A 25,154-nucleotide genomic window follows, 5' to 3' on the forward strand; every position below is an offset into this window, starting at 1 on the left:
TAGAAACAATGTACTTGAAAGTTATAACATGTCACAGTGTTATTGAGAAACTGAAATGCACTTTTGCTCACTTCAGTATTAGAGAACAACTGATGATGGACAATGGATCGTGATTCACTGCAGCAGAATTTTTGTCATTCAGAAGGAACTAGGATATTGATCATATTACTAGTAGTGAATGGAGAAGCTGAGAGAACTGTACAGACAGCCAAGAAAATCCTACAGCGGGAAGACCCATTCCTTGCTCTTCTGACTTACAGATCAACACCAATAGCATCTACTGGAAATAGTCCAGCACAACTCCTGATGTGATGACAACTCAGAAGTACTGTTCCAACTTTGGAAAAGAATCTGTCTCCACATTGGCCAGACATGAAGCCAAACTGGATAAAAAACAAAAAGTCCATGAACACTTTTACAACAGTCATCACTCAGTTAGAGAACTGCCAGGTCTAGAACCTGGTGACCGTGTTTATGTCAAACCGGAGGGAGAAAAAGGACATCCAGCTGTCATGAAGACAAAGAATTCATTGCCCGGATCATATGCGATTGAGACCGACAGTGGAGAGTTCAACAGAAACTGTTGACATCTACAGTTTGTTCCTCAGAAAGAACAATCCACAGAGCAAACTCTGCAGCTGGAGGGCACAAAACAAGAAGATGACTCAAGAATTCCAAACCAACCACAGCCAGCTGTTGTAACCACTGGACAGCCAGCTGACCACGTTGTTCCATGTTTGGGTCATGTAATTAAAAAACCCCAGTACGGTTCAGAGATCCTTAACAAACCGATCCATACTGTCCTTCAAAGACAGCCTGATAATGTAAATATTGTAAAGGGTAGGCATGTCGAATTTAAAGGGGGAGATGCAGTGACTCGGCTGCTACTCTGAAACCTGTCTTATACGGTTCAGCCACTGACTGCACTGTGTGTAAAATGCCTTATTTAAGCTCTCCTCAGCCACACCTGGCACAGCGTTGAAGGATCTGATGCTGAACACAGCTGAGGTGTAGAAGCGAGCTCTGTGACCTGTCCACATCTGGTACAGGGACATGGCGGATGTGAACAGGGCTTGGCCCACCATGGCTTTGAGTCACTGTTAGGAGTGGGTGAGAATGCTCATTGCGACAATGAAACAGCAACTGCTGGGGCTGGGGCAAAACAGGGAATTTGCTTTTGCGGGGAGGTTTTCTGTGATGTGGCTCGTTTTATGCAGAAGCTGACAATGCCGTCTCCCCCCCCAGGAGCTAAACAACTCAACTCCAGTTCTGTCTGGCAGGAGCCAGCTGCTCCAGAAACATGGCTGTTGTCGTTCTAGCAGGATCTATGCTAATTTTTAAACAAGACTGATGCGGGTGGCTCACACGTCATCGTCACTCAGCGGCTGGCTGATGGCCTCCAATCTGCATATTGGCTGGCAACCAGCATTCAGAGCCTCAGCCACTGGCCTGGCTGGCATTACAAGGACATTGGCAAACAGCTCAGCTAAAATGGTGGCCAGCCACATGGGGCCACTTTCTAAACTCCGGGGGCTGTGGGGGTGTTAATCCTAATTTGGGAAACGTGGTTTTGGGGGCATAAACCAGTGTTCTGGGCCATGATGGTGAATGCCAGGGCCTCTGCTGGCAGAGACGCCAGCTCATTTCGCATCATCTGCACAGACATGCGCCAGAAAATCATATCCCAGAATAGGACAAAAGAGCCAGTGATGGAACACAGCTGCTTCCCCCTCTGTGCTCTGTCTGCCCTCTAAAGCATCACTGTTCCTTTAAGAAGCTGGCACATTATCATCAGCAGACCAACTTGGCAGTCCACACGGAAGAGGAAGGACAGGTGCTGGGGCAAGGGACAGTGTTAGAAAAGAGTCATGTAGGACTAAGGGCCACTGTTTACTGTAATGCTTCATAACATTTGTTCTCTTCTCTCCTGTGTAGGTTTTTATGCTGTGCTCCTACAGCCAGGGCTGGAGAATCAGCTCCCTGACAGACACTCACAAGGAATGGCCCTCTTGCAGAACGACAGCCATCACCCACTGTTCTCAGTGGGATCAGGGCCACAGGCTGCCCTCAATTACAATGGGTCATTTTGTGACAGCCTGTACTCCTATGCTCACCTTTTTACAAAACTATGATACATTTTGTACAAAGTCTGCCTTGTGAGGTATCATTTGGAAACTCATAATCTGCTGAGCATTACTGTCTAAGTAAAATATGTGTGGCAACACTGTATATAAAGTTATAAAATTCTACTGTATGACATTGATGAGACATGTTCCAAGTTTAGAAAAACAGCCTCAGACCAGTTCCCCAGAACAAAAGATTAGTCCACCCCTCAGCCAGGTGCCAACAAAATCAAGTGGATTATCACCTGGGTAAATGGCCATTCTTTGGCAAGAAGAAGGGTGTGAACGAGACATTTACATTTTGAGTTGGGGGTTCCCGTGTGACAGACTAGCTGTTGCCTATACCCCCACTGGAGATAATCCTCAAAGAGGAGAGAAAGGTATAAGAAGAGAGGAGACTCTACACAAATTACCTTTCTCCTCCATTCCTTTCTGCTCATGGCAGTATCAATGCCTGAAGAAACACTGAACTGGGGAGGGGTCCTGGCCTGGAGGCTTTCAGCCAGTAAAGACTGCAAAGAGCAGGTGGTGAGAAAAGCCTTTGCTTTGAATTCATTTAGCTTGCTAAGTTAGGTATTAGTTTGCGTTTGGGTTTTTTTGTAACCAACTCTGACTTTTATGCCTCATTACTTGTAATCACTTAAAATCTTCCTGCAGTTAATAAACTTGTTTTATTATTTTATCTCAACCAGTGTGTGCTTGGATTACAGTGTTTGGGACCCTCCAGCTGAGTAACAGGGCTTGTGCATATCCTTTTCTATTAATGAAATGGCAGGCTTTCTATGAGCTTGTACTGCACAGACGGAAAGAGCTGGGCAGTACAAGACACACATTTCAAGGGGCAAGTCTGGGAGGGGGACTTTGCTGGGGTCGCCCTGTAACGTAATTCATGAGTGATTAGCTGTAACGCTCAGACAATTCAGCTGGGAGTGATTTACTTGCTAGAGGCTGTGTGTGAGCAGGCCAGGAGTGGTAGCTCTTACAGCAAAGCAGTATTAAAGGCACCCCAGGTTGGAGATTTCAGGGGAGACAGCTGTCCATCTGTCCAGATTGTACCCGGGGCAATGTCACACATTTCCTTACAGCATGGGCAGGACGCTGTTTAGGCTGCCCCTAGCAAAAATGGCCACTGCCTCCCATTGTTACTAATGAAGTAAAGCCAAGCTGCCCTGAGTGCTGATGGCAGCCCTGATGCTGGGAACAGGCAAAGGGGCGTACTGGAGGGGAAGGGAATCCAAGTGACTGTGGCACTGTGGGAAATGGGGGACCAGAGAGGGATGTTAGAGGTATGGAGGGGGGGCATTCAAAGGGAGGCAAAGGGGGCAGGTGAGTACGAGAAGCAGAGGGAGACTGAGAGGAAAGGAAGGGCAAGGGAAGCCCGGGGGAGAATGGGAGGGGGGCAGAAGACCAGCTTGGGGACGCTGGGTTTAATAGGGGAGGGGCAGGGTAGCATGGTATTCCCCAGTCCAGCAGATGGGGAGGGGAGGCTCCTGTTTGTGCAGATAAGGTAGGATTGTGAGCCTAGAGGGATCTCGCACAGGTTCGGGGGTGACTCCAAACACACCCAGCCTCCACCCTGGATAGAGCAGGGAGGGGCAGTGCAGGGAAGGGGGCTGGGCTTGTCTGTCCATGGGGATGAGGCAGTGCAGTATTTGGCAGGTACCACCCCTTCAGGGCAGAGCCAAGGGTGTGGGTTGCAGTGTACGGGGGAGAGGGGATGCACTGAGAGGGGCTCAGCTCCCCATGTCCTTTCCTTTGTGGGTCAGTGTCAGGCATGCTGCGTATGTTGTGACCTTCCCAATGTCGTGCTTTGTGCCGCAGCCGACAGAACGCTGCGCCCCTCGTTCTCACTGCTGTACCTGGGCACCCACAGTCGGTAAGCTCACCGCACCCCGGGAGGCAGGGAAGCGCTATCCCGCCATTTTACAGGGGGCCATTGACACAGAGAGACTAAGGCACTTGCCCAAGGTCACGCAGGAAATCAGTGGCAGAGCAGGGAACTGGGCCCAGCTCTCGCATGGCCCAGGCTAGCCCCTGAGCCACCTTTCCCCTCTATTATTGTTCCAAGAACTCATGGTGCTGTGACACTGATGCCACCCTGCCAGCTGTCTCCCTGCCCCTCTCTCCGCACGGATCACTGCTATCGGAGCACACGCTGCAAACATGGAAGAGTGAGGCGGCGAGGGCGTGAGCGAGGTAGGTTCCTCGGGGCAATGGGAAGCTCACGTGGGACCACAGTCGCCCCAGGGGTCACTGTGAGAACAGGGCAAGGTGGGCAGGGAGGACCAGGTGCTGTCAGAGACGAACTGCAACCTGTCCTATGATTCCCCCTGGGGTTACTCAGCGGCTGACCTTGAAGTGGGCTGGGTGGGTGCAGAGTACAGTCAGGCCAACTCTCCCCTCACTCTGCTGCGAGTGTCACCATGGTGACGCCCCAATGGGGCACCCTCCACAGCATTAACCATGACCCACCCCCACCCGAACGACCCCAACCAAGTAGAGACAAGCTTCCACCTTGGGCAGCAGTCTCCGTTCAGCTCAGCAGCCCAGGAGACGGCAGGATCCGCCCATTATTTATGACCCTAATTACTCTCCATTGATTGGGAAGCAGTGGCTGGACAAAGAGCCCCGGAGACTTCACACACAGCTGAATTTGCCAGTAACAATCAGCAAAGAAAGTGCATGGGAGAGGGAGAACAAACCCCAGCCACGGTAAAGGAGCTGGCTCAGACCGAAATCAGCTGGCAGCAGGCAGGCACCACACTCAGCAAGGGGAGCGGCGTTTCCCTGGCCTCCCGGGCAGCAGACAAAGTGCCTGACAGCATCGCCGGTGACGTGGGCGCAATGAGCAGGATGCTACAGGCCACAGCTGCCTCCTGCCCCGGCCTTGTGCTCTCGTCTGGCAGAGGCCTGGCTCCCGGTTCCGGATTGTGACTCACTTGCCCTCTTGTTAACACGACCCTGGCCGGAACAGCGCTCCACAAGATACAGACACATGAAGTGTCACCTAAAGGCCAGGGACGGCTCATCTGCCGTTGCGGAGTGCTGTGCTGGCTAGCCACCCTCTCGCTGCGGGAAGCCATCTGCGCTGCGGAATTAGGATTCTGGGTTACAACTCTCTTTGTCCAACAGTTGCCATTAATCACCTCGCCCTTGTCAGCTGGGCTGATGGATCAGGTGTTACCAGAAAACCGAAATCACCAAGGAGTGAGCGCCCGTGCTGCCCAGCTCAGGGGAGAAATAAGGGAATACAAAGGCTTTCCCTCTAGTAGGTACCATCTGCTGGGCGCTCACTGGCCTGCGTGCAAGGAGTCTGGTGGGAAGCACAAAGGGGAGAAGCTGGTTCCCACACTGGCAGCCCCAGAAGAGGCCAGAGGCATAATGTGCCATGGGGGCGAGCTGTCCCCTCGTATCTACAGACGGCCACTCCAGCTCAGGGTTGAGGCACGGCTGTGGGCTAGTGCAAGGTCTCTGCACACACTGGGCCCATGCTGCCACAGTGCGGAGCTGGGGTCAGGAAATGGTGCTGGGCTGTCTGTCTCTCTCCGGGCTTTGCTGGGAATAGGTTTAACCATCTGAGTTGAGTTAAATCGACAAAGCCCTCCTTAAGCCCCCTGGCTGTACCAGGTTTCAGAGTAGCAGCCGTGTTAGTCTGTATCCGCAAAAAGAACAGGAGAACTTGTGGCACCTTAGAGACTAACCCATTTATTAGAGCATAAGCTTTCAGCACATGTTGGGTCGAGAACCAGCAGAAGCAACGCTGGTGGCAAGCACAATTGTGCTGGTATAACTGCACCCCCCCCCCCGCCCCATCGTTCCGCCATCTCCTGCAAAGGATGAGTTTTCAGATCCATACCGAGCAATACCTTGTGCCCATGGTGAGACGAAGCCCTGAGGCAGCCGGCACTGAGCGCAGCGCCGCTCGCAGCTTGGCGTGCTGTGCTGTCAGCACGGCCTTTGGAGAGCACAGCTCTCTGTCGGCAGGTCCAAGCCAGGCTCCGCCAATGGGCTTTCAAAGTGACACTAGTTTGTTTGGACAAAACGCAGGATGCCTGCGGGAGGGGGCGGCGGCAGGTTGCCTGGGGGAGACAGGCTCCACACAGGGGGGCAGGAAGCCTGCCTCTTCAGCTGGGTTTTTAACAAGAAACCCCTTCAAGAGAGGCAAGGATTTTATTTGCAATAAAAGGAGAGCCTCTCTGCTCAGGACTAGCTCGAAGCCGTGGTTCCTGTAACACCTCCCGAGTCCTGGCTAACGCCAAGGGAACTCAGACAAATGAAATTCACAGCAGGAGGGTTCAGAGAAAATGCCAGAAAACTTCACAGGAACAAATTCCACAGGCAAAGATCCGGGCCGCAGCTCCCCAGGCAGGGGCAGCGGCTCCGCTCCTGTCCCCGCTGCTCAGACATTCCCGGGGTCTTTGCAGTTCCACAAGGGAACCAGCTGGGGGGCCTGTGCAGGGCTGTGCCAGTCCCTAGCTCAGCACATGCTGGTCTGCGCCCGACCGAACCCCACTGCAGCCGGGGCAGAGCAGCCACACCTTGCTGCACACCCAGCTGGGGCCTGGTGTCAGGGCCCCACCAGGCCTTTGTGAGCTGACAGCCGTGTTCCCAATGGAGATGGGCTGAGTGAGGGGTAACCACTGCAAACGGGGAGCCTGAACCGCCGACCCAGCAGCTGCAGGAGCGAATGGCTCCCTCTCCAAGGGTAGGGTTACGGGACGGGCACCATACCACTGTGGCTGGGGTGCCGGAGCTCTGCTGGCAGAACCCCGTCGTACAGACGCAGCCCGTGCCCATGGAAGGGGTTTTTCCGTTGGTGTAGGAATGCCACCTCCCCGAACGATGGAAGCATTCTTCTGTTGGGGGTGCGGTGGGATCTGGGCCCTGCCGGGAGCTGGGCAGCCTTGTTCGTCTCAGGTGGAAAGAGCTGCAGCCACCCCACAGGAAATCCAGCAGCAGGCCACTTCTTCCATGCTCCTCTCGACCCCTCCCCACATTGCCCCCACAGATCTTCCCCTGCCTTCTTCCTGTGCCCTGCACCGGACCCTTCCTCCCCCGACCTACTCCTTCGCTGCCCCTTGCTCATTCCCTGCACTGGGCACCAGGCTGGCTGCTGTCCCAACGGGCCGTAGCTAGTTAGGATCCCTGGTACTCCGCTGTTCTGGGTGTCTGTGGCTCATGCCCCAGGGCCCTGCTGGCACAGTCCCTGTGCGTATCTGGGCAGCTGGGAGGTTTAGAGCTCTCCTCCCAGGTAGGAAACACCTTAAAACCCTGACCCCCTGAAAATGCAGTCTGCAGGCTAAACTAACCAGCTGCGGAAACACAGCCCTGCGACCCTGAGCAAGGGGCCGTGACAGGAGCGTGCTGCAGGTAAGGGGCCATGCTCCAAGGGGTTCAGCATGCAGGCTGTCCCCTGCCCCCAGCTCAGCGAGGCGGAGGGGATTTGGCTCCAACTGTCCAGAACCTGCCGCCCGGACAGAGGGGCAGGGGTCGAATGGCACCTTGCCCAGACTCAGGGGGAGCACTACTGGACCAAACCAGCTGCCAGCCTGAGTGAACGAAGTCCACTGGAGCCCCCTGGCAGAGCCTCCTGGCCAGGCTCACCCCTTTGCTCTGCCGTTCCCTCACCAGCACCTTGGGAACTCAGCAAACGCTCCACCACTCATGGAGGGGGATGTCACGCTCCCCCACTTCTCCCCTAGAGCCACCTCCACCCTGAGCTCTGGGGCCCAGAGCCCCTCGGCTCTGCAATACGCCGACCACATGACTCCAAGCTCCTACAGGGCAGTGAGCCTGCTGCAGGGCCTGGACGTTACAGGGGGTTGTGCCCCAGGCCCCACTCCACAGTGCTTGGCCTGGGGACCACACCAAGGGCTCTCCCTGACCATGAAGCGCCTTACTGGAGCCTTTACGTTTACAAGTACTCACCATCCTCCACCTCCAGCAGGGCTTTGGCCAGGATGCTCCCTGCCACGCTGATGGCCTGGCACATGTAGTACCCCGAATCTGCTGTCTGCACCTCCGTGATGGTCATCTCGCCACTCGGGGACACGGAGAAGCGGCCCATAGGCTGAGGGGGCTGGCTGGGAAACAGCAGGATCTGCAGGGCAGACACAAGGGGAGAGCCCCTGACTCTCCACCTAGTGAGAGCCGAGGGCGGCCTGGAGGCATGAGGAGTACAGGGCCTCTGCAAGGAGAGGCTGGGCTGATTTTGGTAGTGCCCCGCCCAGGGCCAGGCGAATTCAGGAAACAACACTGGGCCCAGCTCTCCCCTGACACTATGCAGGGTGGGCGGAGGGGCTGTTCATGACATCAGCAGAGCTCCCTGCACCAGTGCCCAGAGATACAGAGGACCCGGGACAGTTCCAGGCCCTGCGGCGCGGGCCAGGGCAGGGCTGCAAGGGGCCAGCCTGGGCTATGGGAGCTTTTCAGGGGAGTTTCAGGCTCCCAGATTCACCTTCAATCTCACTGAACATGAATAACAGTCCTACAAAGCCACAGCCAGCCCTCGGAGCGCACGGGGCCAGGCCCCTCCCGCCAGCCCTCGGAGCGCGCGGGGCCAGGCCCCTCCCGCCAGCCCTCGGAGCGCGCGGCCAGGCCCCTCCTGCGAGCCCTCGGAGGGCGCGGCCAGGCCCACTCCGTCTGGAAAGCACCTGGGTCTTGCGTTTGTGGTGCCTTCCCCTTAAGAAGGGAAGCATTCCCCAAGAAGAATGGCTGCTGGAGGGTGGGGATGACTGGCCCCCGCCCTCCCTCGGGGTTTCTGTTACTGGGTGAGGAGGGAGCTGTGTACAGCAGCAGGCCCTGGTGTGCCACAATCCTGGTCTCACACCTCCTCTCCTCCTGCCATGCATGTGGGCAGAGAGAGGCTACATCACAGCACTGCCCTCCTGGCCACACCAGGCCCTGGGGCAGTTCTGGGCCTCTGCTGCAAGCATGCCGGAGGAGCCAAAGGAAAGGGACAACAGACGACTGAACAAAACAGAAGGGATGGGATGGAAAGAGCAGCTGCCAGGCAGGCGCGGCTCCTTGGAGATCTGGCAGCTGGCGCGCTAGGCACCACAAAGCAAACACACTGCCTTGCCCTTCTGAGCTGTGCAGCCGGTGGTATCATGCAGGCCCGTGGGTGCCGGGCTGGGCAGACAGCACATGGCAGGCATGCCCGCAGCTCACCCGGTGGTTCTGACAGAGGGAAGCCAGGCACACACTGGAATCTGCTTGCAGACCCCGGCAAGGCCCTGCCGAGCAGAACAGAGTCGTCCTGCTCCACTGGCCAGGAGCTGATGCAGGACCCCAGGGGCACAGCATTGCCCTGTTTCAGTCCCAGAGGTCCGATCCTTTTGCCACTCCAGCCTGGGCTCCAATATTCCTGCCCCGTCCTCCGGGGCCCGGTTCATCCCTATGGTTGTTCCCAACGGGGTTCAGTGCTGACTGGCTCTGCTTTCAGGTTCCTGGGTCCCTGCACACTGACCCCTTCCCGGAGCGCTCCAGCTGAGAGCGCTCTCACCCATGCGGTACGGTTCCCTCGGCTCTGTACGGCCAGTGGGCAAGGGGGGAGCTTTGCGTTCATGGGCAAGGGTGTGGGGCTCCAGCAGGGCAGCAGAGCAGAGTCACTGTAGAAATGTGCACTGCAGAGCAGCAAGTGCCAGGGCTGATCTGAGCACCTTAGCTGGGGGAGCCTCAGGAGGGGAACCCAGGGGGCTGACCTGAGCCAGGGCCCAGGCAGGGAGTGGGGAGCGGTGGGGAGCAGTGTTGAACTGAGCCAGGGTCTGGGGAAGGGAGCCAGGTAAGGGTCAGCTAGCACCTGTGAGCTGGGGTAGGGGGCAAGTCAAGCTGGGCCCTGGGAGCCAAACTGGGGCCTGAGAGCCCGGGGTGGGTGTGGGGGTCAGTAGAGTCGAGCTGGGGCCTGAGAGCCTGGGGGGGGGGTGTGGGGGTCAGTAGAGTCGAGCTGGGGCCTGGGAGCCTGGGTGGGTGTGGGGAAGCTCAGTCGGGTGGAGAAGACCTGCCTCAGGGGAAGACACGGCAGTCTGAGGGGGCAGCAGAAAGCACCTGGCCCCCAGGGCGAGGCCAGGGGCCCATGGCACGGGGTGGCAGCATCTGGCAGAAGAGGAGAGCTAGACGCACTATTGAGCTGGGCCCCCTTGGCCCTGCTGTACCCCGCCCCCCTGCACTCACTAACCTCCCCTCCCCGCCCATCACCCCTCCATAGGCACAATGCTGCCTCCCCGCCGCCACCCCAGGGGCTGCCTTCCTCATGCCTCACCCTCTCGGGGCAATACTGTTGGCCTCTTGACTCCTGCACTAGGGTCTCGCCAGTGCCTCACCCGCCTGCAGGAGCCTCGACCACCCCCAGTATAGCCCTGGCACGGCTCCAGGCACCAGGGCAGCTGGGGATGATTCGCTGCGGGGCGAACCCCATTGCCAGGGCCACTTAAACAGCTGAGCAAAGCCCCAGGGATGGACCGAGTGGGCCCCAGCATGGCCCCATGGGAGCCACCCAAAGCCAGGACCTCTCGTCTCCAGGGCCTAGGAGCGGGGCTGGGCATGGAGGCATCTCAGCTGCAAGGATGAGCTGGTTGGAACTGGGCAGCAGGACCGTGCCTGGGTGATCTCCCCAAATCAAAGCCAGAATGAACTGGGCTTGACACAGCCCAAGGGCTGGATCCCAGGGCAGCCCACAGGGGACAGGCAGCAGGCTGGCGGGCAGAGAGCAGCCTCGGGGGAGGTAAGGGAGGGGAGTCACTGCCTGGCTGACTCAGCCAGGCCTCGCACTTGAAGTGCCCAGTGGAGAATGTTCCTTCCCCGGCCCCCTGCTGACCCCGTCACAGCGCAGGGTCCCCTGCTCCCTGCCACGCCGACGCTCGCTCGCCAAGGGCGGTGGGATTCCCAGCCTGGGCAGACGCGCTCACACTCGCTCAGCTCCAGCAGCGTGGATGTTGCTGTACCCGCAGCGGCTCAGGAGAGGCATCGGGCGGGCTATTCTTAGCACGCTAGCTGGCGCTGAGCTAACATGAGTCTGCCCTCCCTGGGGCTCACGCCTTCCCGCTGCAGCCTAGACGTCCCCACACAGGCCCTGGCCTCCCAGCTCACAAGAGCAGAGTCAGGCAGTTGCTCGTCCCGAGAGGCCGCCCTAGACGCTGTCTCACACTGCGAACACAACGCTGCTTTGTTTGTCCCCAGGGACTGGGTCCCTCCTGGGTCCGGGTGGGGTGGGACCAGGTTTGTGCCCTGGGAGCATTGCTGGGGACTGTGATCACATGGGCCAGGGACCCCAGATGTGAATACACCCTCTGAGGCTGGAGGGCAAGTCACAACCTCCAGATGGGCTCGGAGTCCTGGGCAAGGCAGCCAGAGCCTCGCAATCTGGCTTCGCAAGGCAGGGGCGTGGGACAGGGGCATGGGTAGGCCTTGGTACACACTCAGGGGAGGGGGCCATGCAGAACCTACCTGGCTGCCCTCCTTCTGCCAGAACACAGCCGGTGGCGGGTTTCCTTTGGTCTCACAGTGAAAGGTCACGGTGCGGCCCTGAGCTACAATCTGGTCCCGAGGGCGCGTCACTAACTGGGGTGGAACTGAGAGCGGGTGAAAAGAGGGAGAAACAAATAGACACGGGTTGCAAAACTTTAGAAGGGGTTTTGTCCAACAGCATGGGGTCTCCAGGCACTGGGGCTCAGGGCGCCTGGGGCTTTCTTGCAGAAATGCTCCCCCAGGAGGTGGGGAGGGGATGCTGTGTTGGCTAGCAGAACGTATTTCCACAGCCCAGAGGTCTGTGCGTTTCTCTGAGCCTCCAGGCAGCTGACCAGGAACTGGAGCGCTGGCCCTGTCGGCAGCTACAGGGACCCCAGAGAAAACCCCTAATGCTGACATGCTGCACTGGGGCAAAGCTGGGCTTGCAGGGCGCAGCCTAATTTGGTACCACACCAGGACACAGCATCTACGCAGGGATAGCCACACCAGAGCCAGTGCCCTTCCTGGAGACTGGGGCTCCGCCAAGCTGCACATGTGGCCTGTTTTACGGCCTAAGCTAACACTGGGGCAGCAAGCACTAGGGAGGCACAGGAAACCATGCCAAACCAACCTCATTCCCTTCTGTGGCAGGGTCACTGGCCTAGGGGCTGCTGGGGAGCCAGAGATGGGACAGAGCGTGATTTTAGTAAAGCTTTTGACACAGTCCCGCATGACATGCTCATCAGCAAACTAGGGCAGTGCTCTAGATGAATTTACTGTAAGGTGGAGGCACACCAGACTGAGAAACCGCCCTCAAAGAGTAGTTATCCATGGTCCGCTGCCAGACTGGGAGGGTATCTAATGGGGTCCCACAGGGGTCAGTCCTGGGGCTGGTATTAGTCAATGTTCTCACTCATGACTTGGCTAACGGAGAGGAGAACGTGCTTGTAAGATCTGCAGATAACACTACACTGGGTGGGGATGCCAGCACTTGGGGGGACAGGATTCAAAACGACCTGCCCAAATTGGAGAATTGGTCTCATTTCAACAAGAATAAATTCAATAAAGAACAGAGCAAAGTACGTCACCTAGGAAGGAAAAATCGAAGGCACAGCTACAGAATGGGGAATAACTGGCTAGGTGTAGTGCTGCTGGAGAGGATCTGGGGGTTATAGTGGATCACAAACTGAATGTGAGACAACGAGTTGCAGTTGTGAAAAAGGCAATATTCTGGGGTGTATTAGCGGAAGCGTTGCATGTAAGACACAAGAGGTAATTGTCCTGTTCTACTTGGCATTGGGGAGGCCTCAGCTGGAGCACTGTGTCCAGTTCTGGGTGCCACGCTTTGGAAAGATGTGGACAAACTGGAGAGAGTCCGGAGGAGAGCAACAAAAATGATCAAAGGTTTAAAAAACCTGACCAAGGAGGAAAGGTTAAAAAAACTGGGTGTGTTTAGTCTTGAGAAAAGAAGACGGACAACAATCTTCAGATCGGTTAAGGCTGTTATAAAGAGGATGGGGATCAATTGTTCTTCATGTCCACTGAAGGCACGACAAGGAGCAATGGGCTTAGTCTGCAGCAAGGCAGATTTAGGTTAGATATTAGGAAAAACTTTCGAACTAACTCTCAGGGTAGCTAAGCTCTGGAAGAGGCTTCCAAGGGAGGCTGTGGAATCCCCATCACTGGACCAGGTTGGCAAACTCCCATCAGGGATGCTCTCGGGTTACTTGGTCCTGCCTCGCACAGGGGGTTGGACTTGATGACCTCTCGAGGGTCCGTCCAGCCCGACATTTCTATGGCTCTGTGGTAACATGGCAGCCTGAGCCCCGGGCCTTCTCCCCAGGTGCCAGGGTGTCCGATGGGCTGTTTACAGAGGTGAACAGCCACAAAGATATCGCAGCACCTGCCTTCTGTTTCTCTGACAGAGCAGGAATGCTGCCGGGTCCCTGGAGAGAGGCCCAGAGCTGCAGGGTGCATTGGCAGAGGCTGCCCAGTGGGACCGGGAGCTTCTCTGTCACCCACGGTGAAGGCCGGAGGGGGCCGCATTTTCTTCCTGCTTTTTTCTGACACTAGCACTGCCTGGCTGGGCCTGGAGAACAGGCTGAATGGGCAGCCTTGCCAAGTGTGGCACCTTGCTTGGCCCTTGTGCATGGGCAGCCCTGCCACACCTCCCTGCAGCCCTGCTTTCACCCATAAGAAACCTCACAGGCAGAGCTGCACAAAAGGTGGACGCTATGAAAGGCAGCAGCACGTTAATCAAGCGAGTGGAAGTGGAACAGAGGGGCTGGTTTCCTAGCCAGACTGTAAAACCCTTTGGATTTAAGGGTTTTACGGTAACACATTTAACTCCAATGTCTAATTAATAGTCTGGATAAAAGAAGCCTTTGCTAATGGTACCACATCCTCTCCCCTTCCATTCAGATGCATGAGCTCCCGGTAAACATTCTCCAGCCAGACCTCTCCAGCCAGGGCAGACTTGACTTTCCTCATATTTGTAGGGGAAAAAACGAGGAGAATAATCCTTAAAACCCAGAACCCCACATCCTCCATCAGGAAGCAGCAAGAACAGGCCTGAGACTAGACCAGTCCCCTAAAGGGGAACAGCCCAGCCCAGGGCACCCTGCACTAATCCCAGCTTTGGCTCTGTGAGCCCGCTCTCCAGGCTGCGAGCCACGTTCAGCATAGAAAGAACGTCACTAACAGTGGGAACAATTCTTTTTTCCTGTTGTGAAATCCTCCTGGTACTTCCCAGGTCTGTGAAAGCTCCCAGATGGCAGCGCTCCGGGAAATCATCAGCCTAGATAAGGGGGGCTTGAGCTGGGAGTCACAAGAGGCAAAAAAGGCCACAGTTTCCTCCTGTTTGATTTTGTGGGGGTCACTTACAGGGAACTCGAAGGAGTATCGTTGTTGCAAACACTCCTTGATTAGCAGCCGTGACCATCCACGGTCAGACGTACCCAACTCTTCCATAGCTTGAATGTGATCCAAAGCGGCTGCACTGTGCAGGGGCTCCCCAAATAAGTGTGTGAAAGAAAGCACCCCCTGAATCCTATGCCACGAACCATCTGGTGTCTGCAATGTCTTGGCTACATCTACACGGCGCCACAGTGTGGACTACGGGCATGCAAATTGCAGAGCGCACTGAACTAACTGCCTCTTGTAGACACTGCTGGCACGAAAGGAAAAAGATATCTGGTTTGTGTTAACACAGTCCTCTTCAAAGAGGGCTATGTTCATATGAACTAGGTACCTTTTCATTCACGCCAGCAGTGTCCATATGCACACAGGGAAGTTAGCTCTGCAATTCACACTCCAGTCGTGTGTGCTGCGGCACAGTGTAGACCAGGGCTTAGCGTGCGGTGTCTTCTCCAAAGCAGGATGCCCAGAGGAGAATTAAAACACCTTGTTTAAAAGATCTGTTAAAACTTACGTCTGTGCTGGAAGCCCCCAGCCCGGCTAGTGGGACATTCTGGATTTAAATCCTTGAACACCTCGCTGAGCATCCTGGTCAATAATCTGACTAGCTCGAGGTTAAAACTACTGGGGGGAGGGTGGGGTGGGAGAGAATACCCCAACCCACGGGCAAAGCTGCCCCATTTGAACTGCCAGAGCCTTGGCCAAGATCAGCCCAGTATTTGGACTCTAAAATCAGCCAGATTCTGACACTCTCACTCAGCTGAGTGGCACCTTCCCCCAAAGCGACCTCCCGGACGTGGGATCAGCAGGGCCCGTCATGGGGTAAGGTGCTACTCAGTGGAGGTTTTCATAGCAGCCTCATCACCATAGAACCTCTACTGATGAGTAGAGGGTCAGAATCTGGCCCTCTGACATTTCTAGTGCACACGCAGACAGACAGAGACACCCTTCTCCCCACTTGGGCTGAGGCATAAGTTCCCTCTAAGCCGTGTGGCAATGCAGCAGGCTACCAAGGGCCGAGCCGGCAGGGAGAGGTGCCTCTCCCCCGGCCCCGGGCTGCTGCGGCGAGAGAGGGCTGGGAGGAGTCAGCCCTGGGGCAGCCTGCACCCCAAACCCCTCATCCCCGGCCCCACCCCTCTGCCCCAGCCCCCCTCCCACACCCCAACTCCCTCATCCCCATCCCATCCCCAGAGCCCGCACTCCCAGCCAGAGCCCTCACCCCGCCCTGCCCACCAACCCTCTGCCCCAGCCCTGAGCCTCCTCCCACACTCCGAATCCCACCACACGTCACCTCCATATTGGTGCACGTAACAAAATTCATTCTGCACATGGATGGGAGAAATGAGAGGGAACGTTGGCTGAGACGGAGCATGGAAACTACCAGCCCCAAAGGATCTGTTTGAGAAAGTAGCTACTCTACAGCCGAGCCCGCTCCCCGAATAAAATATTGCCCAGCTGCTGGCACCCGGGAGAAGCAATAGATAGTCACTAGCTAGCTCCAGTGGGATACCGAGCTGTTCCCTTTCCTAGCAACCATCCACCACAGCCCCCTTAACACAACTGTCCACCCCAACGGCGCGCTGTGCAGCACCGGCTTGGCCTTCCCGGCAGCCAGGACCCAGCGCCTCAGCAGCCGAGTGGGGTGCGCTGTGCGGGCGGGGGAGAGACCGGTGGGCGGTGGAAGTGAAATCACAGCCGCGAGTGGCAGCGCTTGGGTTTTTCCTGGCTTGCAGTGGTCTCTGCAGCAACCTTCCTGGTTTGGGACGCAGGAGCCGGCCTGTGTGCAACCCCGAGGGGATCTCCCTGACCAGACTAGCTTGGAGCCCTGAGTGCCCACCTACATCCCGTGAAGCAGGCCAGGGGAAGGGGTTTGACTCAGTGTGGTGCGTGTGGCCTGCAGTAGCACACGGGACTGATACTCTTCTCTGGCTGGCACACCTGCTTCCTAGAGGGATCGCAGGGGGACAATTCTAAACCAGACGCCCCCAGCCAGGTATTTACAAGGGGACAGATAAGAGGGAGCCAGGCAAGGCCCCAGGATGTGGCAGTGCGGCTCTCCTGAATAAAGCCATAACACTCAGGGGAAGGTGCATTGATGTGCCTCCCGATAACCTCTGGGCACTCAGAGCAGGATCTGGAGATGGAAGGAGGAAGGGGGAGGAGGGACAGAGAAGAAAAGGAGCAAGTCTCCTAAATCAGCCACCTTCCCATAAATAACTAACCCTCCCCCATCCACCTCTGGCTGTTCAAAGCCTTTTCTTTCCTCTCAGTGGAAGACAAATGACATCAGGTTTTACAAATGCTAATTGCCCGCCTTATCTCCCCTCTGCCCACCCCTTCCCTGCTCCCTCCAGGAGCAGGGAGACAAAGCAGAGCTGTAAAGTATTTATGGGGCACGGGGCACTATCACATAGAGCTTCAGGTGTGCCATTGTCAGGCTGATCCCTGCAGGCACCGCTTTAATGAAGTTATGGATTGCTAGGTGCCCCCATGCTAATGGCCCCCCCTCCCCAAAGCTGCTAGCTCTCCCCGGCTGAATTTCCATGGCAGGAAAAGAAAAACCTGCAGCTGCTTAATTGTTATTGATCTGCATGTGGGACGGACGCTGCACAGAGAAAGGGTGTGCGGCCGAGACCGGGGAAAATCCAGAGCAGGGGCCAGTGCTCTGCACCAATGGTTCTGCTCACTTGCACCAGCTGAGGATCTGGCCCCCATCACAAAGTCTGGTTAGGGCAGTAAGTCCCCAGAGCTGAGTCCCCAGAGCCATCCCCACACAGTGCAGGGAGCTGGCCCGTGCCAGGAACCCGCAGGCCTGGCTTGGGAAGTAGATCTGCAGCTGGAGATTTAACCACGCCCTGAGGAAGCCGATGCTGCCCCCTCCCCTTTGCCTGGAGGGCAGGCTGCCCCCCCCCCCACCAGAGCAGTGGCTGGAGGTGGGATGCACCTTGCACGCTCTTGTGGGAGGCTCATTGTAAAGGGAGCTCAGCTGGCTCTGCCCAGCGCTTGGATTCAAATCCAGCGACCTGTGACCTCTCCCAGCAACAGCCTGTGTCTGTGCAACCACCTGCTCCACAATCACATCTCAATGGCTGTGGCTGGAAGGGAGGGGGCAGCGGCAGTGCAGAAGCCTCTTCACAAAGCACACCCCCCCCCCCGGCTTCAAAGGGGCAGCACTCCCCCCCCCCGGGCTTCAAAGGGGCCAGGCGCCCACATGGAGCAGGGACGATGGAGGCTGACTCAGGAAATCCACCCCCACGTTCTGCTCCTGCCCCACTTCAAAGGCCAGGAGGAAACGAGGGCCAGTGACGTGGGCGCCCCAGGAAGCATGAACGAGCGCTGAACGAGCGCTGCTGCTAAGGGGCGGGGGGGGATCGGAGGGGCAGATCAGAGGCAGGAAACTGACTGGACTGGGGGCTGCCCAGCGGGCAGAGCAAAGGGAGCCGGGTTCTGCATTGGCCCCATCACTTGCTCCCCTTCGTGCCCTCATTTTTACCTCTACAAGGAAAGCCAGGGGGTTTGTCCAGGGCATTTTACTGCTGATACAATACACACCTGATGAGCTAAAGCCAACCACACCCTGCCCAGAGCCTGCGGCTCCCAGCGCCCTCTGGCTGCATCAGCCGCAGGGCCAGGCCTAGTTACTGCTGTCATGGGAGCCTGGGGGGTCTGTGTCTCTGACTTAATGCACTGCAGATATTGGCTATTCCACGGGGCTGCCAAGTGGCTGGTCCACACGCTGGAGACGGGAGAAGGACACTGCGGGTTCACACACTGCACAGCAGTTCTGTGGCTAGAGGGCAATCACAGGGCCACAGAGTGGGCTAGTGTTAATTAACTCCCAAGCTCCATGCTGGAACCCAGTGGCTTTTCAGCTGAGAGAGAGAGGGAGGGAGGGAGAGAGGGAGGTGCCCATGGTGGGAGAGACCTGATCAGATTCACTAGCCAAATGCTCTGCAGCCAGCTGAAGGCCAGTTGGATTCACAACTGCAGGCTGCTCTGAATTCCTTCTTCTCCCAGAAAGGAGAGTTGGAAAAGCCCTTGTAGGCCAGCCAGGCCCGTTGCTGAGAGCCCCCGCCGGCAGGTTTTAGAGTGCTCTCCAATGGTCTGACGCAGGCAGAGCCAGCCGGCAGATGGCCGGAGCACCACAGGGTGTGGGGAGCGGGCAAAGAGCCTCTTGCATAGATCGTCTCCCACTATGGCCTCCTGAGCCCACAGGAATGTCGCATGCACAGCCCCTCCCCGCCCGCCACGCTGGCCCCGCGGCCATCCCCGCATGCCCCAGTGTTATGAGATGAAATGGATACTCACGGAATGGGCTCACTGGAACAGAGAACACAGAGAAACAGGCGTGAGATGAGCAGGATCCAGCGAAGCCGGGGGGGCGTGACAGTGACAGTACGCATGGGGGGCCGAGAAGCAGAGTGAATCGGCGCTGCTGAGTGCCGGGCCCACTCGGCCTCTGAGCGATGGAGCCTGCTGGGTGCCAGCAGCATGGAACAGACGGATCATGCAAGGAGGGGTCATGGCAGCGTCTGCCTATTGTGGCCAGGCTGATTCGCCTTCCCAGGGACTTCCGCGCACTAACCTCGGCCCAGCCAGTCGGTACCGAGGCTGTGGCTAGCTGGGCCCAGTCGCTGGTGCTGAATTGTAACCAGAGGGGATCGACAGAGACTGGCCTGGCTCAGCGAGGGAGCCTGGCCCATCTCCCTCCATCCCGCCAGCCCCGAGCACTGGAAAAGATTCACATCTAACACCCCGGCAGCAGTCAGTGCCCGACTAGTGTCAGCCGCCTCTGAGGAGCACTCAGGCCCTGGGCTGGGATCTCCCCATCACTAGGTGCTGAGAGAACGGGGCTGCTCATCTCCTCCTCGACTCCATGTGTTCCACCACCAGCAGCAGCCCCCATCGCTGCCTGGCCCCCTGAGCGACCCCTTACCGTGGACGCTGAGCGAGCCAGAGGCTTCCGACTTGCCCACGCTGTTCTCTGCCACACAAGTGTAGGTGCCCTCGTCCTCAGCGCTGACCCGGCTGATCCGCAAGGTGCTGTCGCTCTGGATGTCTGCCCTGGGATTGACCGAAACAAAGGCTGTGAGAGCCCAGCCTGGCACCAGCCCCGGTGCCCAGGATGCCAGTGCCACATTGGTGCCAGTGTTGCACCCGGAGACCACTCCCATCCAGCCCATCCTGCTCCCCACTGGGGGAGAAATGATGCCTGGCATTTCCTGGGTCAGGGCCCAGCCTCGGGCCTGGTTAGTGCGCGCACCCGCCCTCGTTGTCTTCCAGACCCATCTAGGTAAGCGGGAGGGTGTTAGGGGCTGGCAATCCTCTCTGGGTAGGTGGGGATTTCTACAATGAGTCATGTCCTGGGACCACATTCACTCCAGGAGTCAGACTGAATGGATCTAACGGGGCAAGCGAACCCCTCATGAGCCAGGCAGTCCGGGCTTGTCTGGTGAGAAAGCTGCCAGACCCTGTGCGGACGCTCTGATTCTGGGTAGGAACAGAGTTCACTAAACTAGAATAAGCTGTTTAGACCGGAACTCACGCGTCCACCCGGGTTAAAGTCACCCTTGGGTTCAGCTGGTGCATGTCTCATGCAGAGCAGCCCTGGGGTGTCCACACACAGAGCAGAACTGATTTAGCGACATCATTTTAGTGTCTCACCTCTAGGTCTCCTGTCAGCTGTGAGCGTGGAGCAGGCCGGGAATGCACAGGCAGCCCAGCCCGGCCTGGAACCAGTATTCCTGCTGCACCCCATCCCAGGAAAGGCCTGGCCTCTCCTCTCTTACCTGCCCCGCGGCAGCTCCCCTTCCTCCTTGCGCCAGCGGGACGTCGGCACTGGGTCCCCCTGCACCTCACAGTGGAAATCCACGCTGTCCTCAGCGAGCACCACCTGGTTGATGGGCCTGCGGATGAACGTGGGGCGCTCTGCCAAGACAGGCCAGAAAGGCAGCGTCAGGACTGAGCACAGGAGCCGTACAGCCCACACCAAGCGCAGAGACCCCACAGAGCCTCCGACCCCTGCACATGCAGCCATGCCAGACTCAGAGGATGCACGTGGAAAATGTCGGAGAAGCCGGCCCCATGGGATCGGAGCCTCCTTGCCCTAGTCAGACGGGCACACGCAGCCTCACCCCCTGTTCCATGGGGCCTCACGCAGCCTCACCCCCTGCTCCCTGGGGGCTCTGGCTCCCCGGTGGCTGCTGGAAGGCTGATGGGCCTGGAGCTCAGAGGGCTCTAGCCACACAATGGGTCTAAAGAAAAGGAGGACTTGTGGCACCTTAGAGACTAACCAATTTATTTGAGCACAAGCTTTTGTGAGCTTTTCTTGATGCATCCGATGAAGTGAGCTGTAGCTCACGAAAGCTTATGCTCAAATAAATTGGTTAGTCTCTAAGGTGCCACAAGTCCTCCTGTTCTTTTTGCGGATACAGAATAACACGGCTGCTGCTCTGAAACAATGGGTCTAGCAGTGAGAAGACAAGCGCCTCCTCCAACAGGCTCTGCCTCCCAGTACCTACCCAGCCAGCGTGGCCCAGCCCTGCCCACGGAGTTTGGCCTCGGTAGCCCCGCCTGTCCTTGGTGACTTGTAAGGGCAGCACACTTGCCCTGTGGGAACTGGCTGGGCCGCAGGGTTATTTATGCAGCTGCCTGTCCAGTTCACCACGGCCCAACGTGCAGGGCTGTGCACTGACTGAGGGAGCAGTCCTGTGTCCAGGCCAGCCTGGCTCAGAGAGGTCTCACCACCTCCCAGCCAGCGGATGGGATGGAGCAATGGAAGGCAGAGGGAAAAACATCTCAGCACCCAAGACTGGCAATAACGTAGGCAGGAACTGGTTTCCCCCTCGGGCTCCGGCCAGGGCTGCTCAGAAAAACACCTGCCTTGTTTATGACCCCTTCGGCCAGAGCAATAAACCATTTCCCAGCTCCCAGTACGGCATCTCTGCCTCCCGAGGCACAGGGTTCCCAGGCAGGGCTGCTCTCCTGGGCTCCCCTGAAATCAATGGGAGTTAGGCACCTAAGTACCTTTGAGGATCTGGGACCAGGAGCCTGTCTGGGACTAGGCAACCAGCAGAGAATGGCAGGGCTGAGCTAGAGGGCCAGGGAAGGGCCAGGCAGGGATGGGATCTCGAATAGTCCAGAACTCTGAGCTGCACCAGGCTGCTGGGGCCAGGGCTGCTATTTGCAGAGGGCAAGAGGCCCTGGCGAGAACGGGCCGGTGGGTTCTGGCTGGGATCTGCAGGAGGCAGTCAGTGCCTGGAGAAGGGGATGGTCGTTAATGGGCATTCAGTCCCCTCCAGCAGTGGAATCACAGAAGGCTCCTTGGCGTGACTGACGATGGAGAAGGTAGTGACTCAGTGGTACTGCTCTGGGTTGGAGATTCCTGGGGGGAGCTTGCAAATGTTCCCATATAGATCCTGTTTGTGAGTTTAGGCTCTTTGATTAATAATGTCTGGCACCCCGGGTGGCCCTAACCACATCCAGACAGCGCTGCTGCCATGCAGCCACTTCTGGGGCGGAGCGCAGCTGTCAGTCCCAGCTCGCAGCGCAGTGGCAGGGAAGCAGCCATTCAGGGACACACACTGGGCCAGACCCAGCCAGACCGGCTTGCACCTCGGGGGAAAGGCTGCTGAGATGTAGTCTGGGTATTCCCAGCCTGATGCCTGGCTACTCAGCTCTGGTGCCTTGGCTATGGGGCACTTCTCGAAGCGCCTAGCTCATCAGCAAGGCTGGGTGCTGTGCGGGGGAGCAGCCATAGAGCCGAGCTCTGTGACACATAGCCAGCCACCCTGTGTGCCCTGCCCCACACCAGCCCCAGGTACTACGTACCAAACACCACCAGCTCAGCCGGCTCGCTGTCCCGCTCCCCCACCATGTTGGTAGCCACACAGACGTACATGCCAGCGTCACTCTTCCTGGTGTTGGACATCATCAGCTTCCCCCCACGGATCTGCACCAAAGGGGAAGAGCTCAGAATAGAGGGCCCTGCCGCGGTAAGGGGAGTCACACGCTTGGGCACCTGAAACATACCGCTGGGGAGGGTCACAGGACTGCTCTTGTGACTTCCCTTTGCTTCCCCATCAGAAAGTCATTTTTCTGTGGGGAAGCAAAGAAATCTGGAGGGGACATAAATTCTGCGCATGTGCAGAATTCCCCCAGGAGTATTACAATAACTGTATTGGAGAAGAGGAAAAGTCACAAGATTTTATCCATTACAGAAGAGAAACTCTGCCATCGGGGGTGTGGCATGAAGGATCCCAGCTCTTTGAACTGGACCTGCACTGCAAGGACAAGCGAGAGTGACTCCCCATGCCACCCTGCAGGACAGATGCTCCCACGGCCCTCTCCCTGCATTCCACCCTGCCCCCATGGGACAGATACCCCCATTACTCAGTTTCCCCTCTCCGCAGATGCCCCCCTACCTGCTGTGACGAAGTGGGACTGTTCTTAATGTTTCCTCTGAATAGTGTGGGGGTGCCTCAGTTTCCCCTATGCAGTTCTTAAGTATCTAGGTGGTGGGGTAAGGGTGTATGATCATTGCAGAGCCCTAGAGGGCAGGTGTGTGCAGAGGTCTGGACACAGAGAATGGCCAACACCCTGTTTCCTGGCCACTGATAGCTTGGGCCCTTCCTCCCTGCAAGGTGAGAGCTAAAGGGTTGGAGAATAAAGGAATCCGGTGACCTCCTAGCCCGGGAAAGGGGAAAGCCCAGAGGAGGAGGGGCTGGAGGGAGTTTCAGTTTGGGGCTGGCTGGGACATGGAGTGATGTGCAGACATGGTTGTCTGGCTCACTGCCCCGCAAAATGGACCCAGCTGAGGGGTCCTGTTCTCTGCACCTGCAAGCTCTGTTTTAGACCATGTTCCTGTCGTCTAATAAACCTCTGTTTTACTGTCTGGCTGAGAGTCACGTCTGACTGCAAAGTTGGGGTTCAGGACCCTCTGGCTTCCCCAAGACCCCGCCTGGGCGGACTCGCTGGGGGAAGCGCACGGAGGGGCAGAAGATGCTGAATGCTCCGAGGTCAGACCCAGGAAGATGGAAGTTATGTGAGCTGTGTGTCCTGAAGACAGGCTGCTCACAGAGAGGAGACTTCCCCAGAGTCCTGCCTGGCTTCATGGGGAGCAGTTCCAGAGCATCGCCCGGGGACTCCGTGACACCTGCATGCCAGCCCTGCCCCCGTGGGACAGACACTTCCATTAGTTCCCCCACCCCACAGGAGAGATGGTCCCATAGCCCTCTCACTGCACACTACCCCAGCACCTTGCAGGACATATTCCCCCACCATGCCCTACACCCTCTGCACCTCGGGACAGATGCCCACCATACCCCCGACCCCGCTGCTCCCCCGACCCCACTCCCCCCAGCCCTGTGGGATGGGCAAGGCCTCACCGTGATGCGCTCATCTTTATCGCTGATGCGGATGCTGTTCTTCTTCCAGGAGATGGTGGGCTCAGGGTGCCCACGGGGCGGGATGCACTCCATCACAGCCGGCTCGCCGGCCGCCACCACCACGTCGCTGGGGGCCTGCCGGAAGTCATCACGCAGGACTGCAAGGGAACCACGGATGCGTGAGCCAAGGGACTGGCCAAGGGGCCACGCAGGCAGAGAAGGGGCAGACAGCTGCAGGCGCCCTCCAGAAACAACCATGGCCTCCTCCACCCTCCTCTGCACCCGCCTTGCTGCCCTGTCACCAGCCAGTGCCCGCGGGAGCAGAGAGCCCAGTGTGGGGACAGCCCTGCGGGGAGCCATGTCCCCGTGGCCGGTGTGTCCAACCCCAAGCCCAATCCCGGTAGGATGTGCCGCCTGGCTCGCTTTGCCAGCATGCCCAAATCGGGGTGTGTGACCTGAGGCGAGCCGCTGCAGTCTCCTCAGACAAGGCGGAGCGAATGCCACAAGAGGGGGTTTCCAGCCTAGAGCCTTCCACAGGAGTCAGGAGGGGCAGAAAATGTCCTGTTGCATGTGAGGGCTGATCCCCCCTGGGTCTGGAGGGAAGCACCCACACACACAAGTGCCCAGGGCAAGCTAGGGATGCTCTGCCTGCCCAAAGCCTCAGGTGCAGTCTGGGATGGGGGCTGTTAGAATCATAGACTATCAGGGTTGGAAGGACCTCAGGAGGTCATCTAGTCCAACCCCCTGCTCAAAGCAGGACCAATCCCCAACTAAATCATCCCAGCCAATCCCCAACTAAATCATCTCAAGCCTGACCTTAAAAACTTCTAGGGAAGGAGATTCCACCACCTCCCTAGGTAACGCATTCCAGTGCTTCACCACCCTCCTAGTGAAATAGCGTTTCCTAACATCCAACCTAAACCTCCCCCACTGCAACTTGAGACCATTGCTCCTTGTTCGGTCATCTGCCACCACTGAGAACAGCCGAGCTCCAGCCTCTTTGGAACCCCCCTTCAGGTGGTTGAAGGCTGCTATCAAATCCCCCCTCACTCTTCTCTTCTGCACACTAAATAACCCCAGTTCCCTCAGCCTTTCCTCGTAAGTCATGTGCCCCAGCCCCCTAATCATTTTCTTTGCCCTCTGCTGGACTCTCTCCAATTTGTCCACATCCCATTCTGTAGTCGGGGGACCAAAACGGGACACAATAGTCGAGACGTGGCCTCACCAGTGCCGAATAGAGGGGAATAATCACTTCCCTCGATCTGCTGGCAATGCTCCTACTAAT

At 57.5% G+C, this 25,154-nt stretch overlaps 1 protein-coding gene across 7 annotated transcripts in view; it reads right to left on the reverse strand.

Moving 5' to 3' along the window:
* Positions 1–25,154, reverse strand: part of ROBO3 (roundabout guidance receptor 3) — a 228,239-nt gene that overhangs the window by 27,511 nt on the left and 175,574 nt on the right. For 4 of the 7 annotated variants that reach the window (XM_043534096.1, XM_043534095.1, XM_043534099.1 and 1 more), the window contains 7 exons: positions 23,870–24,027; positions 22,314–22,434; positions 20,273–20,411; positions 19,420–19,547; positions 18,792–18,803; positions 11,568–11,692; positions 8,052–8,223 (listed from right to left, as the gene is read on the reverse strand). In XM_043534096.1, coding sequence (XP_043390031.1) covers positions 8,052–8,223; positions 11,568–11,692; positions 18,792–18,803; positions 19,420–19,547; positions 20,273–20,411; positions 22,314–22,434; positions 23,870–24,027 — 855 coding nt within the window. The remainder of the gene's footprint in view (positions 1–8,051; positions 8,224–11,567; positions 11,693–18,791; positions 18,804–19,419; positions 19,548–20,272; positions 20,412–22,313; positions 22,435–23,869; positions 24,028–25,154) is intronic. The other 3 variants (XM_043534098.1, XM_037882411.2, XM_043534094.1) reach the window with 1 other exon arrangement.

This window comes from Chelonia mydas, chromosome 22 (assembly GCF_015237465.2).
Source record: "Chelonia mydas isolate rCheMyd1 chromosome 22, rCheMyd1.pri.v2, whole genome shotgun sequence".
Classification (NCBI taxonomy): Eukaryota; Metazoa; Chordata; order Testudines; family Cheloniidae; genus Chelonia; species Chelonia mydas.